Source organism: Bactrocera latifrons, unplaced genomic scaffold, assembly GCF_001853355.1.
Source record: "Bactrocera latifrons isolate USDA-ARS-PBARC rearing strain unplaced genomic scaffold, ASM185335v1 scaffold_25, whole genome shotgun sequence".
Lineage (NCBI taxonomy): Eukaryota > Metazoa > Arthropoda > Insecta > Diptera > Tephritidae > Bactrocera > Bactrocera latifrons.
The window spans coordinates 365,582-385,892 of NW_017536074.1; the positions used below are offsets into that span (position 1 = coordinate 365,582).

Below are 20,311 nucleotides of genomic sequence, written 5' to 3' on the forward strand. Positions count from 1 at the left end.
AATTACCTTAAGAGGGGAGCCTGCTTTAGACGCTTCAAAAATGGATTTTTTTTGCTTGAATCTCTTTAAAAATAGTCCCCAAAGTTATAGATGGGAATTCGAAATATTTTCGAAGCTAGAAGGGAAATAGTGACCGAGCGTCTAGCAGATATATGTATTAGCGCTTTGGCAGAAAGCGAAAACTTTGACGCGCGATTTTTCGGTTTCTCATTTTTACGATTTTTTTTAATTGACGGACAGAACAGAAAAAAAACTAAACGTCGTATGGAATTGGGGCGAAGTTTATTATCTTTGGCATAAAATTATCTTCTATTTAAACTACAAACACTAAGAAAAGTCAAGTTTGAACATATTTTTAAGCAAAATAAAGTAAAATTGTTTTCTTTTCAAAAACCACATTTTTCAATTTTTCAAAATTTTTTATTAAATTTTAAATTTTTTGTGAATTTTTTAACTGAAAGATAAATTATTAAAAAATATGAATCTCTTTGCATTTTCTGTTACCGATAGAAACCGTCCGCCGTCCGACAAATGCATATGCGAAATGCATCGGTTAATTGATTCCCAAAGGCAGAATATCAAAAATTTCGTGTCCAAAAAATTTTTAATGATGTTTAAATATATAAACTATAAACCCTTGAAATTTCGCTTGAATCAATTATTTCTTTCCCTCCCAAAAAAATTCTCAAAAAAATCGATTTTTTGAAGCCTCTAAAGCAAGCTCCCCCCTTAAGCGCAATATTTGCGCAAATTTTCATTATGATAACTTCAGTGATGATTGTTTTGTCTACTGTAAGATTAAAGAACAAAATTTGGTTAAAATTGGTCAATTCCAGATTATTGAATTTCAACTATAGCGGTGACAAAGACCAATTTTTGCAATGGTCTCTTCCCTACTATCTAAGTTACGAAATTTATTACACTTGAGGCATATATTCAGTGAGTTATCCCACTTTTAATAGCGTTCAATAAATTCTTTGCTCAGAGTGTTAAAGACCAGCCCTCAAGTATCGTCATAAAAACAATATAGTTTCGATGAAAAACGAATTATGTGATGGAATTGTTGTTTTTAATATAGTTCCAACATAGTAAGCATAGTTGAAAGAAGAAGAATATTTCGTCGTGTATTTCAACCTCGATGCATTATTTTGTTTTTATATAATTAATAAATGTACAATAGAGCATATAAATATATGTAGGTTCGCATACATATTTTATATGGACATTTTTCCATTAAGTAAGAAAGAAAGTAAGAGCATTCGTACACCCATGCAGACGAGCACACATATTTACTTAAACTACCATGCATAAATAAGTAGCAGTACATGGTTTGAGACCGATACATACATACATATCGTCAAATGGACATGAAATGTGGGAAAAGTCATTGTAATTGCCATCGGTTGCATTAATCTACTTGGGAGTCGTAAGTTACGGTCTCGCCTTCGGACAATTGTGAAATTGTTTACCACGAACACATCGGAAATGCACATGCAGACAGGACTTTCACGAGCAAATAGCAAAGTGATAAATAATTTTTAGTGGAATTATATGCACTTGTGTGCCTGTGTATATGTGTTTGTGAATGTACATACTACGTATGGTATATGGAACCATAATTAAGTGGTTGACCTACAACGGGGTAAAGTGGGCTGAGTTATGAGTAAATAAATTGGTGATGGACTTCTATTTTCCTGCCACCTGATGGTGGTGCAAAAGTGAAAGCATACCTGGAAGGGATGGCAGCAGCGATTGACATACTTTTCAATGTAAAGTGACTGCCAAAAGTAATCGTCGGAAAGCTGAAATGTATAATGTCTGGAAAACCGATAGAGTGATCAAGATCTATTTTTCTATTAATACAGTCGAAAGTTTTTATAATCGTTTCATATAACAACATATAAAATTATAATAATTTATTTAAATAAATCGGAGGCCTAGCACAAATAATGAAAAATTTAATGTGAAATTTATTGTGGGTCTACCAAAACACCAAATTCGACCTTGCTAGTGGTAATTATGTTCACATGTTGTATTTAAAGGCTCTATGCTAGATTTTCATGCAGAGTTTCCAGTTATTAAGCCATATTAAATATTTGCGTGCCAAGCAACATTTAAACAACTTTATCGAGATAAAAATAAATTTAGTTTAATCCGTTGGCGCCGTCGCTAGTGATGATAGATAGTCTCACCCCATTGAATACATATTTATCGAAGTGTAAGCAACTTCAGACCGTTGTCGCACTGGAATCAGCTGTTTATAAATTTTCTGAATGACAGTTCGGAGTATTGTTCACAAGTGTACAAAAGCGTTTTGCCAAAAGTGAACGCAAAAAAAGTGATYAGCGCTGGAATTCAAACGTAATAGTGTGATTGCTTTATATTTAGCTGGAAAATCATAGCCAGCAATTGTTCGTGAGCTCAACCATCACTCGTTACTATGATACTGGTAGCATCGCAAAACGCCAAGGAGGTGGTCCCCAAAAGTCTGCAACGTCACGTGAGATGGTTCGGAAAGTGAAGAAGCAACTCTTCTTCACGCCGAAGAGCCAACAAGTAAGACTTGAGAAAGCGAAGTAGTTCGGTTAAATTCCGAAGATTGTGTTTTCTGACGAAAAAATGTTTCCAATTAAGCAATTCGTAAACTCTCAAAACGATACGGTTTACTTGACCGACCGTTCAAAGGAGAATCGAAGTCATCGGTTGGCCACCAGGAGGCAGCATCCGCCACAAATAATGGTTTGGGCCGCAGTTACCCGCAGATTGGCGCTCTCCAATTGTCTTCATCGAGCTAAACGTCTGGGGGCTTCTTTAAAGCCATGGGCAAACAAACATTTCGGTCGCAAATCATGGACGTTTCAGCAAGACTCAGTACCGTCTCACACAGCGCGACCCAAGAATGGCTAAAAAACAACGTTCTGAACTTCATCACGACCACGCAATGGCTGTCGAATTCACCAGATGCGAGTCCAATGGATTATTCTCTCTGAACCATTTTGGAGAGCAAGGTCCGAAGTAAAAAATACACCAGTCTAGAGATGCTAAAGAAAGCCATTATCCGTGAGTGGGCCAAAATAGCTGCAAGTCACATTCGGGCAGCTTGCGATTAATTTTTTGACCGTCTCAAGGCCCTAGTTAAGGCAAAAGGTGATCATATCGAGCAAAAGTGAATTGGTCTAGAATTTATGATTCTTTTCACACATTTTGTACTTTAAAATAAATAAAAATAATTTTCCAAACCGAATTTATGACTTTTTTCATTCACTTCACTTTTTCCATAACACTTCGAGTGCCGGACCATGTATGTATTTAAACGTTTATTTAAGAAAAATGTAAACTACAAAATTTTTAAAGCTTTGCCCATCTGCGCCGGTTTCGGCTAAGAATGAATCAAGTCAATTCTAAATGATGATATTAGTATTCTAATGAGTGCGTTCCTCATCCACCGAAACTAATGTGACCAGATGGTGCATGATCTAGGTTATAAGGTCAATAAAGTAAAACTTCCGAGCCGCTGCTTTTCAAATACCCTGTCTTATCTATAGTTGCAAATTTCAGTAGTTTCCAGGCAATCGCTCGCTTTAATTTGAAGAGTTGTTGACGCTAGCGTTCGCCATTGATCATTTCACCGAATTTAAGAAGCTCAAAACACAGCACACCCACTGGCGTCGTGGATATTCCGCTTTACCGTTGATTGGGTTTGCTGACCACGTTTCTCATACAATCCTTTCCTGACAGGCAAAATCGTCTTTCAACCTGCCTTAGCTTCGATTCATATGGCAACCAATTTTCTTGCTTTTGTATACTATATATCCGGCTATTTTAAAACGTTTTGAAATGTCTGCTTAAGTGACTTCGGCAACATTCCTCCTCGAGTAATAATTTTTTATCATAATACTCGCAAAATTACTCAAATATTATTGATGTTAGCACTTATTTATAATTTTGGATCTCGCCAGGGCAATTTTCTATGCTTTCAATAGTCATTTTCAGGCGAATTGTCAATAGAAAAAAAAATTTACTGAAGCTGGCAGTTATGTATAAAAAACTTTCAACTCGAAGATTGAAAACAATTAATTGGTAATGGACTGCCATTTCCTCAGTGCTTCGGACATATCTTTAAAAAGATGATTTTCAAGAAGGTATTTTGCTTCATTGGAATAATTTCTTTAGGCCCCTGGCATTCTTCCATTTTTCCCCTTAATTATATACATATTTTTTTGAATGATCAAGTTGCACAGCGAATTATATACCATTAATGAATTTAAAAAAACTGTTCAAATACAAAGGCTTGTCGTTCATCATTACCGAATTTTATTTTCCATCAGCGATCAAAATCACATATTTTTTATTTGACGAGACATCTTTGCGGGACAACAGTACAACTTTCGAGGAAATTGTTCAGAGCATAACACTATAGAAATTAGACATTTAAACTCACTTATCAAGATCAAGTTCCTGCATTATGCTAAGTTGACACTTTTTGTTGTTTTACTTTTAAGTGAATATTTGTTATAATTGAACAGGCACGAAAGTTAATAAATTAACTTAACTTTTATGGCACAATGCACAACATACCTGATAATCTCAGCAGTGCGACTCTTGTCACTTAACACACTTGTTTAAATTACTCAATGGAATGGGTCCATTGTACATACCCTCTCATTAATGAAGCAAACGTTATAGTAAACATTATCAAATTGTTATCAAATGACACTTCTGTACTTTACAATTGTTTTTGATCTCTCTATCCCTCTCGTTATTATTTTAAAATTTACTTAATTCTGAGAATCAAGATTAGGATGCCGCCCAATATTTGTTTGCGGTACTACAGGCGACTTCTGCTGCTTCAGCGTTATTCCGTTGTTATGATTGTTGAAGTTCTTTGTTGATAAGCAATTTCGACTATTTGCTTAGTTACTGAATGCTGCCACATAATGTTTGTGAGCCAAACATATACATTACATATATACTATAAGTGTATGTACATATAACTCGCATAAACATTTAGATCAGCGTTTGATTTCTTTCACCATAAGTGCAATAATACTTTGTATGCACGGCGATGATCATAAATATAGCAACTTTGATAGTTGTGATACATTTTATGATGAATGCATTCGGAAAGTCGTTTGATGCAATAAATATATTAAGTGTATTATTAAAAAAAAGTTTTTAAATAAATATAAATTTGGAAAAAAATATTTTGTCTTAATGAGCTTGTACCCGATATTTTAAATATTGCGTAGTCGCCAAGATTCTTTTCGTATTTCTAATCAAATTTATACTAGTAAATAAATAAACAAATATGTACCATTTTGGTCGACCACTTTTTGCCATTCTTCCGCTAGGGACATTATTCTATCACTGTAAAACTTTCGTCAATGTAAATCGAAATTTCGAAATTTTCAGAACGGAAGCGAGGGAACTATTGTTGTGCTACACGAACTGATACAGCATGGTCTCCGTAAATTTCACGAATTTTATTGGTCGCTTGCGTGGCATTCTTCCATTTTTAATACAAAACGCAAAAAATAAATTTCTTCATTATTTTCACTAATTTTTGAACAATTGTAACTTTTTTTTATTAACTTCCCCGAATTTAGTTTTTTTCGTTCAATTAAGCTTAAAATCTCACCTTTCCAACACTATATGGTATGACACAATATGATAGGTAGGGCTGGAGATATACAGCTGCAACCACATCTATTGACAATATACGAAATACCTTTTATGTATTTAATTATTCATCAATATTTATTTTGCCGGTTTCAAGGTATTTCCCACCAGATGTAATATACCAACAAATTTCAATTCCTCCTTGGGACGGGATTCAGCTCCTTCAGTAAATTTTATTTTATCTCTTCGATCGACTGAAAACGAGTTACATTCCGGTGATTGCTGACTGGTTTGTATGTCAAGCTCATAATCTCCTGTCTCATTAGCTGTTATTAATGCTTTCTGTTACGGTACTTTTTTTGAAAAGCTTGCTTTGTCAGCTTTAACAGGACGAGTCGAACTAGAATCCGTTTCATACACAAATATTCACCAAAGTCATTTCAGATGGCGAACTCTTTTACCATATCTCTAACACTTGTCTGACGATTTTCAAGCACAAAATCCTTCACTTTTTTTTTAATATTTTGAGCAGTTGAAGAGGTTGAGGGTCGTTCAGAACGAGGCCTGTCTTCAACGTTTTCTCGACCACTTTTCTATGCTTTGTACCTCTCTTAGATTGGAGAATTTAATTACAATTGGTGTATAAAATGTGTCTATAAAATTATAATGACAATCGTCAACTGTCCCCACAATATTCCAGATACAAAAGCCTCTTTTTCCTTTTTCTCTAGTGTATCATATCAAATCGATATCTGCGATATGCATATACGCGTATTGCATAAAACTCATGGAGACTGGGAACAGAAACAAGAAAAATAACAAAGCAATGTTTGTAAAAATAATTTATCTGGTAGTTTTCTACCGACCTTACTCTAAAATCTTATACTACAAAATTATTAGTACTAATTTCTTACTATATCGATTCGGAATACCCATAAATATTGGTACTATATGCATACCAAAGGGTACGAAAATTTATATTTGATATCTATGTGTATATTCATCTCGCTGGCATAAACGTGCAACATCTATGACTTTGAGTTATGTCCTTTAAAAGCTGAACGTTAACTGAAACTGAAAGCTACGTTGAACGGCATACATGAGAGTCCCATTTGAGTCACCACATCACTGCGGACTTTGATAAGTTTTGTCGGTCAATGTTAGAAAACAGTATTTTCCAGCTAACAGTAAAAGGTTTGTTTTGCATCACGTGGTTGCCACGACAAAGGAGGGCTGAAAACGAATTGGCGGGTCACAGTAGTGACTTCGAAAAGCGTGCGAGGCAACATGCTGACAGACGCTAATAGAAACCAAAAACGCGATTGAACACCTGCTTTAGAGCACTGAACAAGACTATATATAATATGTACATACAATAACTAAGTACACCCATACGCAAGCATATTCGTATTTTTATACGCATACATACATATGTACATATGCGTATAAAAATACGAATATGCTTGCGTATGTGTGTACTTAGTTATTGTTCTGTATGTATGCCATAGCGTCATTTATGCATGGATATTCATTTATATCGGATATATAGTATTATGTATTGGAAGACATACATATGTATGCACTTCTCTTCCGACTATATGTACATACATATGTAGGAAAGCAGTCAAGTCCGCCGCAAAGTTGACCAACAAAAATGACAGTTAATCGTTAATATTTAATGAACATTTTAGTAAATGACCGTAGATTATCTACTTACATACACACATGCATGTCCAATGCATAAAGTCCCAATTCCGCGCACAGCACTTTTCAGTTCGTTTTCGTATTTTCCAATATTTATTTAAGCTTTTCCATGAAAGTGGACGCACATTTGCGTTGAAAGAACCGAAGTGTGCGCATCCAAATAATAAGCGCAGTTTTAGAAAAAAAAAATACATCGATGTGTACTTAAATATAATTGCTATTTTTCGGTTTATTAGTCTAATTTTAACGTGAGTGTTTTCTTGACACATTCGTCGCACTTTAGGGCCATTACTTTTAATTGAAGAATATTTTAGTAAATTTAAGAACTGTCTACAAAATTCAATATCATCCACTGATAGCCGCATAAATTCTATTTACAGTTTCAACACCGTTTGCCGGAAGTTGGCTTTTCGTTAACGCAAAGTGGTAGACTTCAGAGCATGGATGCTACGACTGTTGAATCTATAATCGCAATGCCGCTGGGCGCCACCAGCAACAGCAATAYCAACATGAGTTGTGGCAGCAGCAGCAGCAGTAACAGCAGTGGCTATGCGAGCGCCACCACCCCCACCAATCCCGCCTCAGCCGGCAGTAGCAGTAGTCACAGCCAATATTCGGACTCGCATTCCAACACACCGGTGGGCTTGGTCGAGCCGACACCTGTGGCCACGATAGCTGCCGTAACGCCGTACTACAATGAAACGTTCCAGCAGCAACACCACCAGCAACAACAGCAGCATCAGCCTACACTTCATCATCCACCACATCCACAGTTCCCACATCAAACACATTCATATCAATTAACGGAGCCGTTGCCTACATCCTCGCAATTAGATAATACATACGATTCGTACCCTTATATCAGCGGTGGCGAAAGCTATCAGCAGTCCAGTGGTGGTGGTGAACGCAATTTATTGGGCATGCGGCATGCTACATCGTATTATACAACCTTGGAGAAGCCGAGTAAGCAGCTCACGCAGGCAGCTGTACAGCCACACACTAATACTGCCAACAGCAACAAAATTTACAATAACAATAGCAGCGAAATCGCGCTCCGTTCTACAAAACGTATTGGTGAGTCGAATACACCCGCTAAACCGCAGGCCGCCGCAACGCCGTTCTATGCGAATTCAGCGCAGACGGGTGGTTCGGGCACCTATGGGGACCCCATCAAATATAGAATGTCTACTGGAACCAAATTGCCAACCCTTGGCGATTATCTGAACTACGGGAACCAACCTTTAGATATTAGCAACACAGGGAATTATACGCAAAGCTTTACGCAGCATCACGCAGGAAAACCGCTACAGGACGTGCCGTATGGTGCGAGTCCGACGCATGTGAAAGCATTCAACAACATGCCGAATACGCGCTTGCCGCAACAACGTCTAAGCATGCATTACGGCAATACAGCAATGCCTGTCGGCATTCCTATCGGCAATGCGTCGAATAACAGTAACGGCAGCAACAGTAGTAGCAGCATTTATATCGATAAGTATGATAAATATTTGTACAATGCAGTGAGCACCGTGGCACAGTCACCGTACTATACAACCACACCACCCGCCAACCTCTCAGCAATGCCCTACAATGCAGTATCATACGCTCCCGCGCCGACTGCATCTACGTCAGTGCCACCACAGTATGCTGCTGAAATTCCCAACGACGCCTACCGCAAGCCATCGGCCACGTCGGCTTGGCACTGGAGCATGGACTATGCCAACGGTAATTGTCGCACGCTGCCACCGCCCAACGGCATACCTACTGCCGCCATACCGCCGACGAATGCCAGCTATGTAGGGAGTAACGCCACAGTCGCCGCCGCCAATCGTGATATATACTACACTTCTGAGAAGTATAGCAACAAATATGATAAGTACAATTCATACTATAACCCACACCAACAGTATATGACGTCGAATGCGACTGGACGTAGTGCCTGGTCGAATTCGCCACATTCCTCAGCACACCTTGTACCCACACTGGCCGAACGTTTGTCACACCCTTATCCACACCATGCACCGCTAACTACGGGCGGCGTGCCAACCGCTTTGGCGCCGTCTGCACATCCCTCCCTCGCATATCATCATCCCTACACGCCTTCCGTGGCTACAGCCACCGCGCGCCAAAATTGTTGCTCACAATTTCAACAACAAAACTGCTACTATCCTCGTACGGCACACCATCCTCACCTCCCACCGAACACGTATAACCCACACTCGCAAACGCCTCCGTACGGCTCCAGCAGTACTGCAATCGGCAGCGGTAACAGTCCTGTCATCAAATATAACGTGCTAGATTATGGACCAGTAAACAAATCAAAGGTGAATACAAATGATGTCTACGCTGCAACGCCCGCATACGAAGCGACGAACATGAATTATCATTCCCATCCGGCAGGTATGGCCCACAATGCTCAATATGGGAACGCTATGGCACCTACTGCCGTCGTTGCACATCCACCGCTCAATCGTAATATGACACCGGGTTCCCACAGTGACATCACAACTGCTTTTTATAATGATCTCAATATGCAAACCAACTATGACAGCTATATGGGGCCTATACAATCTACGCCGTTAGTTGAAGAGCGACGTGAAAGTTTAGTCCAAAGAGTTGACCATTTACCCAATTTGCCACCACCCTACACGCAGTCTACTTCTACGAAGAATTCATTAATCGACTATCGGAAGCCCGCGGTTACGCCAAATGATGACAGTTTCATAGCAGAGCCAACGCTCACCAATTTAGATGAGCATATGGCTACCAATATGAGCCAGAACCAATACGATAATAGCTATGGTCTGACCAGAGCATTGGAACCAATCGACGACGGCATGTATGGCAAATCAGCAACGCGTGAGAATACAGTTAAGCCTGGAAACCCAACACCGACAACACCCACCACTAAAACTTACTCTAGCTTGCGAGATTTTCTCAGCACATGGAATGAGGATGAAGAGGATTACGGTGGCGCCGATGAGCTACAGTTTGTTGAGAACGCACCACAAACGATTGATCAAGTCATGCGTGTCGAAGATAATACTAACTGTGTTGAAGTAATAAATAAAATGTCGAGCTTGCAAGAACTTCCCACCGAAGCGAATACACCAGCTGCCTATGTTGGGGACTCCGCACCGCTATATAGGGCGCAACCCCAACCCTTAGTTATAAATAACTTGCAAATAAAAGAAGATTATTATCCACACCCAAAGACGCAACCAAACATCGGCGCTGGTAGCACCATTAATATGGATCAAAATCAGTATGCAAATATAAACTTACCTGACATTGTCATCGATATCGAGAAGTCGGGCGGCGCAGTGCCAAATATATCAGGCGCAACTAAGGCACCAAGCAACAACAATGTTGTCGGAAAATCCAATGACAAGGACGTAAGCTTGGATTGCTTCGATGTAGAAAAAGAGCTCGATGAACTAGAATCAATAAAGGTGGTGAAGATACCAAAAATTAATACCGATACAACGCCCATGCGCAACGGTAGCGTCATCATGAAAGCGGCTACCGAAGCGCTCGGAGTAGTTACACCCAATGCAATGCTCGAATCAGAAAATCTTGAAATAATTGCTAATCTTAAAGCCGTAAATACTTCTGCTGTACCAAAAATGGCAGAAAAATTGGAGAAAGACTTTTGTTTCGCAGAGCACCGACCAGAACAGTCCTTATTAACCGTCCAGGCAAAGAGCGACAGCACATTCGATAGAAGCATTGAATGTGACAATACAACCAGTTCGAATGGTTCCACATTTGAGAAGGAATACGAGACCTTCATTAATAAAATTGGAAATGAGTTTGAATACAAGGTTAGCAGTAACAATGAGAACTATTTTACTACAGCTGTAAGCAACAAATTAGTTCATTCCGATATCAATACTAATGTTGCCGTAAACCAGGAAGTGCCAACAAATGAAATAAATAACACAGCGGTCAAACTAAATACGGAAAGCGATATGGAGATAGCACAAAAAATTAAAAGTTTTTCGAAGTTTCATAAACGAAAACGAAAATTTTCGGAAACGACCAATAATCCAAGTAAAATTCCGAAGCAATCGCACGATCTTGAACAAGAAGTGAATAAGGAAACTATTTCTACAGAGACCTTCTCCAAACCTTACAGAACAAAAGACTACAATGTCCGCTTACACACACTTCGTTTAAAATATATAAAAAGACGACAAAACAAAGGTCCTTCTTTCTATCAACGCAGGATACGGGCACTATATCATCAGTTCGTTAAGATTAACAAACGACTCATTATATCCAGTATGTTAAGAGAAGAAATGGTCAAAGTCTCGCTAAAACACTTACCGTTAATCGACCGCATAAATAGCACTACACTACCAACTACAGATGGAAGCGATATCAAACAATATTTCAATCCGCAAACATTGAAATTCCTGTGCGTGGCTTTCATTAACTCAGAGCTGTTCCAAAACAAACTCTTGAAGGGTGCTGAGATGTATAAAGAAATTGATAAAATCCCAGAAACAAATACCAATGAAGAAAGTGTAAGGGATAGCCCAATGCTGCACGAAGTGAAAGACTGTGAAGCGAAAGAAAATACTATCAACGAGGTCTGTAATAAGGTAACATGTCCACCTTCATTGACATCATTCGCAGAAAACATTTTTGAAGAGAACGTTCGAAACGAACTTTCTAATAAAAGTTCAGAAATTGATGAATCAGAATCTTCAAAACAGTCACCGGAAGAACCTCTAATAGCTGAATTGGGTCTCAAGACCATTGAGGTTACTCAAAACGACGTTAATTTGAAGAATCACATTGATTTTGACATGCCAACTACTTTGGATGTGAAGGATTCCAAAATGGAGCTCGATAGCATTGAAACGGATAAAATCGAAGAAGTTCATAGTCCTGGTTGTATTACAGTACCAATGGTTAATAATATAGAACCTGATGCAGAATGCATTAACACAAGGCCTACTCATGATGATGAACATGACCGAAATGATAATAGAGTGGAAATTAAGGAAATTGAATCCGAAGCATATGATGCTGATATATCAGGGGATGGTGAAATCGTAACCATGAAATCTTTAACAAAAGATATTGACAAACCCTTTTCCGATTTAAATACAAGTGTAAATATAATGGATATTTTAGAGAACCAGTGGATTTGCAATGAAAGTGCTGAAAATAGATCACCTGATATGGAAAACCTGGCGTGTTTAACCAAAAATATCGTAAGCCAAGTTATTCCACCAAATGATTCTGAAGATCATGTGAATGAGATCACCGAAGATAACGGACAAAAAGCGGCAGTTACTGATTTAGTTGACGAGAAAGTTGAAAATAGGGAGTTGGAAGCAATGGATCTGACGTGTTCCGCAGAAGTTGAGGAGAATTCAATACATAATCAGAAAACAGAAGTACCTGAATGTGCAATCTCCGTACCTCAGAATGAGAATTCGTTATCTGGATTTTCAGGACCGTGCAACATTATGGACCTCGAAGACACATTTAAGGTTGCTGAAAATCCAACAGGGTTTGACAGTAGTCCTTTAACCATCATGGAAGTTGCTGCACATATGGTTTCTCCAGCACATATGAAGAACGAAAATAGTAATGACGCAGACATTATAATGCTAAACGCATTTGATCTAGACGAGCAAGCAAAACTACCAAATCACTTCAATAGAGATGTAGATTTATCTGAAACAGAGAATGGCCTTGATATGTTTGGAGCTAGAAGAAGTGCAGAACATTTCACAACAACGTCGAAAAATTACTTCACGAAGAATATGGATCTTGACGAACATTTATCAGACAGTAACTCATCAAGCAATACTGATTCATCCACATCATCTTCTAGCCGCAGATCGAGCACATCCTCATCGTCCAGTTCCACTTCGTCGGCGGACGAGAATTCTCAAAGTAGCCTAACAACGGTGCAAAGCGATTTCAATGAAATGAAGGAGCTGGAAAGAGAACTTTCGCAACATCAGGCAAATGAAGCGGGTATCTCACTTGAGCTTGAAAATGGCGAAAAGAATACGGCAGCGACCAATATCGAAGATAACAGTGGCAATGAAGTATATATCAATTCTTCGAAAACGATAACGGAGAACGACATTAAAACCTTGAAAAAAATATTAGAAAGCGATAGTGATGGGCATGAAGAGATAAGTACAAACCTTGAGGATGTTAAAACCGATACAGTGGACGATGAAAAACAAAGTGCCGACAAAACAACAAGCGTTTTGAAACAGCAACAAGCCGAAACAGTGAATGGTGTGGCGGAAGATAACAAACTAATGCAAAATGAAGATTGCGTTGCAATTAACGGTGAAGCAAACGTGACAATGGCTGCGGCAGAGCGTGGCTGTATGGGTACGGAGGTGGTGGAAGAGTGTGTAGAGAGTTGTGAGAAGTCGTGCGATGTCGAAGGTTTGGCGCGTGAACTCGCAGTGGAAGAAAACCAGCCGCAGAATGAAACTGTGTTTTGCGCAGCAATAAATATCGATGATAATGATGATGACAACAGTGGAGTACCGAGTTTGAAGAAACTATCGCTGGACTATATAGAGCGAGTAACTTCCACTGAAAATCATACGCTAAATAACCGAACTGAGGATGCGTTAAATAGTAAAATACCAAAGCTAAGTGACCTTTGTAATATTGCCTTAAGTAGTTCCTTTGAAATTAGCGCCAACAACAACAGTAACAACAACACAAACCAAAACACGCCCGAAGCGTTGGACCGTGAATTGAGCGTTGAAGAAGCTTTAGCCGAAATGTATCGACAAGCCGGTGTCACATCAGATCCCGAAGACGGCGATGCTGAGGAGAGAGAAGCTCAAGATGTAGTACTAATTAATTTAGAAGAAATTTTAGTTAACGATAGTGATTTATATGTTTTACAATGTGATATGAATGAAAATGTGCTCAGCGTTGTGGCGCATGCTCAGGCCAGCGATTTGCCCATGCAAGTCGATGAAGGTATAGAAGATATTGAAAGAGCTGTAAATGCTGAAATGCATGCAGAAGAAATGATGGGTTTAGAAAGTCCACAAGAAGGAGTGGTAGTGACCGATGATATGCAAACCGATTATCTCGAGTCATTAGTGAATGTAGACGATGCCGTAGATAATTCCCCATCTGCACTACCGTTAACCCCATACATTACACCCCCCCACACAGTAGAGTACGTTGAAGATGAGTTGAGGATCACGAACGATGACTCACTCAATACACAATTCGATTTTCCCGCCATACATCACGAAGAAATCGTCTCGCATGATTACAAGCGGCTCAAACGACAGGTATTATACAATAGTTTGCGTGACAAATATGTGTTGAAACGAGTACATTTTAGGCCCCACCATGGTAATCGTGTACTCAAAAAATATATACATCGTTGGATATTGCAATGCTTGATAGCGAGATTCAGGGAGCGGGAATTGAGGAAGGCCCACATGTATGTCGAAGAGTAGTGAGGTGAGCAAACCGAAGCGACTGTTTACTGAAAGACTAGCGAATGTACTAACGGTTTTGGGTATTTTAATTTAAAGGAAATTTGGGGTTTAATATAGAGTATTTAAAAAAAAGTGGGTCTAAAATTTGGCTTTCATTGTAAAGCGTTTCTATAAGAATTGCAAGTGTGGTTCGAGAGCTAAACTTCTGTGACTATAGTATGGTTTAGCTTTACATCTTTGAGTTAACCAGAAACATTCAAAAGAAGCAAGTTTGACGCTATTGCTTTAAGGGATTAGGGCAGTCTAGAGTTCCCAAAAAAGATCTAACTTTAAACTTTTTTTCACGGAGTTGGAAGTTTTTTCTAGAAGACTTAAGGGCTACCATGACTCTTAGAGCTCGTGCAATCTGAAACAAAATGAAGAACAGAGTCTTAATGTATATAAAATTTGGTTGTAAAGTACAACTGTTAACTGAAGACATATTTATACCGGAGAAAATGAACAGTAAATTTTTTAGAAAAAAGTATAATGTAATAACACACCAATACAATGGAGTTTATCAAATAATTTACTGCGAAGCTGCAATAAGAAGAGCGGGTGTATACTTGCGATAGTCTTCACGTACCTTTGTCGCACATTGTAGAAATACAGTTTTAAGAAAAATGCATTCAAACGGTCAACGCGAATTTTTCGATTCCACCGCGCTTTAGACAGGGATATTTTTCACTATTCTACTGTTTAAATAAAGTTTTTAGGATCCTAAAGAGACCCGAACTGGTCTAACTTTGTGATTACTTTTAAGTTGCGCTAGGAAATATTTATTTAAAGACAGAAATGGCACGTGCTGACACATTTTCAATACTTCCTTTATCAATCTTTATATTATCTAGTAAAAGACACAATGCAACAGTTATAGATCATCATATCTTTTGTTTATCATTGAAAAACATGTATTGTTCGAAGAATCTCATGACACTAAAAGTCGTTTAAATATATATATATGCAGTGCACTTTTCCCCAACTACATAACTTTATTGTTGTAACTGTTATTCTTAAAATATTTCTGTATATTTAAGTAAAAAATACTGCATTGTTTTATTATTTAAAGTAATGGGAAAAATAACTGTATTTTTGTAATGCAATATATCTTTAGGTTTTTAAATATTTTTAATTTCCTCCAAAGCCAAAACATAAAGATAAAATCAGCTGTTTCATGCGCATGAATGCGTTCAAAAATAGCACAGCTCTTCGACTGTTCACTTACCGTATATTATATTTATGTATAATTTACTTTATTCCATCTACAATACAAGTATATACAGTTACGGTCAATAAAACTGAATCATCCATTGTACTAAATTTTCATTCTAAAAAAATTATGAAAATATGAATTTGATTTAAATTAAAAAAAGTGCAAATCTCAAAATTTCTGAGGACGAAAAAATAGAATCATAATATCTTAAATTAAAAAAACAAATAAATTTTGACAGAGAAAATCCGTTGTTAGCACCCTTTATCGTATAATACAGATGTACATCTTCTAGACATAGACTGAATTAGGCTACAGAAAGTGCTCTCTGTTACAGAATGCCAGACCTTTGCACTACTCTCAGTGTTCCACCTTATTTTTTGATTCAATGGCTCCAATATTTTCCTCAACGTTTTTCCATAAGCTTTCGATTGGATTCAGATCTAGTTCTTGTGATGGCAAAGACATAACATCTACACGATGGTCTTAGCAAACCTTTTGCATGCTTCGGGCCGCTCTGTTGTTGCAGTTGGCAAATGAAAGACGAATTAAAGACTTCGTCTAAAATTTTAACATGTGTATGACAATATGTATCCACACCATGAGAAACGTCCCCAAACCATTACATTGTTTTTTGGACATCGGACTTACATCTTAATTTTCAGCTCCAGCATAATTAATATGTCTTCTTGTAAACTGAATACGGTTGCACCTTTCGGGACAATGGGTCACAGAGATTTTTCTCCACAAGTCACATAATTACATAATTGATACAAGCATATTTTCCACAGATCTAATTATGTTAATGTAACGCTTTATAAATTCAATCAAATCAAAACACAACCTCTGATTCTATTTTATTGTCCGTAACTGTACATATATACTTATATCTTACTTTAGTTTTAACCTTAATTGTAATGGAAATTTAACTGCGTGTATTAGCGTCTTATCGGGAATCGGAATTTGCGTTTTAGGCAAATGGCCGCGGTTTAAAATGACATTATCTGTTATTTGTTATTGAACAACATTTTAAACAATTTTCCATAATTTTTTTGCAACGTTTAGGGTAAGCACTAGTGTGGAAATTTGTGCTCTCGTTATTTATATATTAGTATCTAGTGTTTTTTTTATACAATAGGTAAATAGCGGAAAAACTGATTCAAAATATGATCATAAAAAAACCAAAAAAAAATAAAAAAGTTTTATTTTCACATACGTTTTATTAGAAAAAAAAATCTGTTCAACTTTCAATAATATGTATTTTTTTCACTTTTTACCCCTGCAAATAAGTTATATTGCACACCCTGTATTGAAAAATTTGTCTAAACTGTCTGCATGCAACAACATATTTCAAAAGCTTGTAACTCAGCTTATCTGAGTTGTTAACAATTTGAAAAAAAAATACTAATAAATTTCTAGTACAATATTGCTTCAGAGAAATTGTGATAAATAACAGAGTTATGATTTTCAGCTTAATTATACCAGGTCTCTTGCCACCGCATAACGAAATAATTCGCGTTACACTCTGCCAGTTATATGTGACAAGCACACACTACACATTTGTATGTATTTACAGCAGGCACGACAAACGAATGCTTCACTAATCGCCAATTACGGAAAACCTAATTAGTTTTTCACACATTTCATATTTGCTGCGAATAATTCGTTACGTAGCAGGCAATTTTACGAACCAAGACTTTTTGCATTTCACACTTGTAACGACAACACACTCAAGCAATAACTGTTTTCTTGAAAGTAACGCAGAGGAAGTGAAATTGGATTGGAAATATACTTTTATTAGAAAAATATTTGCATTGCGATTTTATTGCGGGGCAATGTCGTTGTGTAAGCAAGAATTATAACAATAAAGATTACGACAGTTTCAATCCGTTACATTTTTGTAGTGCGTTTGACAGAAAATACGTTAGTCATGAGCGAAAGAAGAGGCAGCTTTTGATTTTGTAGCGGCAGAAAACATTTCTGAAGCAATTTCAAGGAATGGTGCCTAGTTAACAGTCCGTGGACGGATAAAAATCCGGGTCCGTTCAGATTACTTATTATTTGCAATTACTATAAACATTTGACACTTCATTTCGTTTATGTCGTCATGTTCTAATCTTTTCTTATCATTTTGGCAGTTAAGTTTACTTCATTCTTCAAAAAAAAGTATCGTATTGTGTTTACTTAAAACTGAATTTTATGGTTATTAATCCACGTTTTCGTTTCAAACATACTTATTTTGACATTAGTTGGCAATAAAACGGCAAATCAAGCTTTGCAGTGCAAGCGTAAGAATTTTGATTTGGAAAATAGTTCACTATATTGACATTAGACATTCGTTTCTTTAGAAATGTGTACTTTTATTGACTTCAACAACACACTTTTAGACATTTCTTAATGATAGACGGCACTATCGATGCATTAAACTTGTCAACTAGATTATTCATATTATTTTTGAAAATCTATCTGAGGATCTGATCTGGTGTTGTTAACTCGGCTGTAATCGCGTAAGCGGTGTCTACGCCAATTAAGAAGAAGAAGATAGGATCTGAAAATTTTGAGTTTGCAAATGTGACTGGATTTCAGCCAGTTTTGCAGCATATTAGCAGAATTCATAGCCCATTTACCAAAATCTTATATTCCATCTTGGTTTGTAATCTCTTCATAATTAAACTTCATTTGCAATTGTCATACAGAAATGTTGTAAAAGCAATATGCCAGTCATCATTAATAGTAAATATACAAAATTTCAACTTCTTTATACATCGCTTACATGCCTATAGCCGATTTTACAACACACCAATACCAAATTTATGTTACTGTTAATCGGTTGTTAGTTTATTTTACGCGGTCAGCCGTTACGCTGACGTCTCATTAGCGCTTTTTATGACAGCGCTGTTTACCAAGCACGATAAACTTCTTAAAAGGTATTTCTTCATTGATATCACAATATCAGCGTAAACTGCAATAAATGTGATGCCTAGAAGTTTATCTGATAAGAAGAAAATAATTGCTTCAACTTACTCTTACATGAATATAATTTTTCTCAATAATCTGCTCCAAAATTTTGATTATTAATGTTCATATGTCATTTATGGTGGTTTGCAGCAAACTAATGCTTCGATTATCAGATGCTTATCAGATAACAAGAGTTACATCACATATGTTACTTTAATATTTCTTTAACATTTTTGACTGCTATTTTGTTGGAAAATGGAGAAGATTTAAATAAAAGTATGTATGTATTTGTCAGTAAGAAATTTGCTGTTATCATTTCCAAACTGGCGTTATGAAACCAAGTGTTAATTGTCAAACTAAAAATTCGTGGTGGATGCAGTTATATTTGTTGTTTTCATGCTAGTACATCTCTTAAATAAATCATTTGCTTTAAAAAGAAGTTTTGTTGTGCTTGAAGGTACAAATTTCATCAGCTTATCATGCTTTATTTGGCTTACGAAAGCGTACATTTTATTTATTTTTAACATTTTTTTTGTAACTAAAAAAAATTATATCAATACTTTTTATTTCAGGGTGTAAATTAAAGATTTCATCGTTCGAGATATTTCTTGGTGTGCAAAATATTAATGAAAATTTTCAAAATATGAAATAATAATTGACTAAAGCTAACATATGCATATAACCCAATCTTAATACGTGACTCTGAAAATCATATTCCACTCTTTCGTTAACTCATTAAATTGATTTGCAAATACAAAACACGCATACAATTTTCTTAAAACACAAACAGTAAAACTTTTTCAATCAGTTTGGAAATATTAATTTACCATAATATATTTTGTTGTAGCATTACCAAAACTAAGATAATAATATGACAAATTTCTTCATTAAAATTTTTTCATTTTAAATTTTTCTGATAAATTTGATAAAAAATAGTAATAATGATAAAATAAAATATTTGCAGTTAGTAGCAAGAAAGAAAAAATATTTACAGAAACAAAATCAAACCAAATGACATTTACATACATACATATGGTATACACGCATAACTTTATATCGACATTTTTAAATGTTATCAAAACGAAAACAACAAAAACATATTGCGAGCTTTTAATATACTGTGAAAAGACAAATTTAGAGACTACATACATACATACATATTTGATAAAGTAAGAAGCATATTTACTGCATGTGTGGCTGAAAGTATACCGAAAAACAAAAAAAGCTTAGTGTTAATATTAAAAACATATACAACAAAAATATCAAGCAAACAATTTTTATTTATGTGCAAAAAATACACATATACAATAATATTAAAGGAAAT

General features: G+C 36.6%; 1 protein-coding gene and 1 long non-coding RNA gene across 3 annotated transcripts in view; both read left to right on the plus strand.

The window, feature by feature from the left end:
- LOC108969379 overlaps positions 1 to 14,786 on the plus strand; it is a 35,869-nt gene extending 21,083 nt beyond the window's left edge. For both annotated transcript variants that reach the window (XM_018934058.1, XM_018934059.1), the window contains exons 2-3: positions 7,704 to 14,627; positions 14,681 to 14,786. In XM_018934058.1, coding sequence (XP_018789603.1) covers positions 7,764 to 14,627; positions 14,681 to 14,695 — 6,879 coding nt within the window. In that variant the 5' untranslated portion in view covers positions 7,704 to 7,763 and the 3' untranslated portion in view covers positions 14,696 to 14,786. The remainder of the gene's footprint in view (positions 1 to 7,703; positions 14,628 to 14,680) is intronic.
- Positions 14,787 to 17,504: 2,718 nt separating this feature from the next.
- On the plus strand, positions 17,505 to 18,412 carry LOC108969380. Its single transcript, XR_001993389.1, has 2 exons — positions 17,505 to 17,874; positions 17,934 to 18,412. It is a non-coding gene; the product is annotated as an uncharacterized LOC108969380 (long non-coding RNA).
- The last annotated feature ends 1,899 nt before the right edge of the window (positions 18,413 to 20,311 follow it).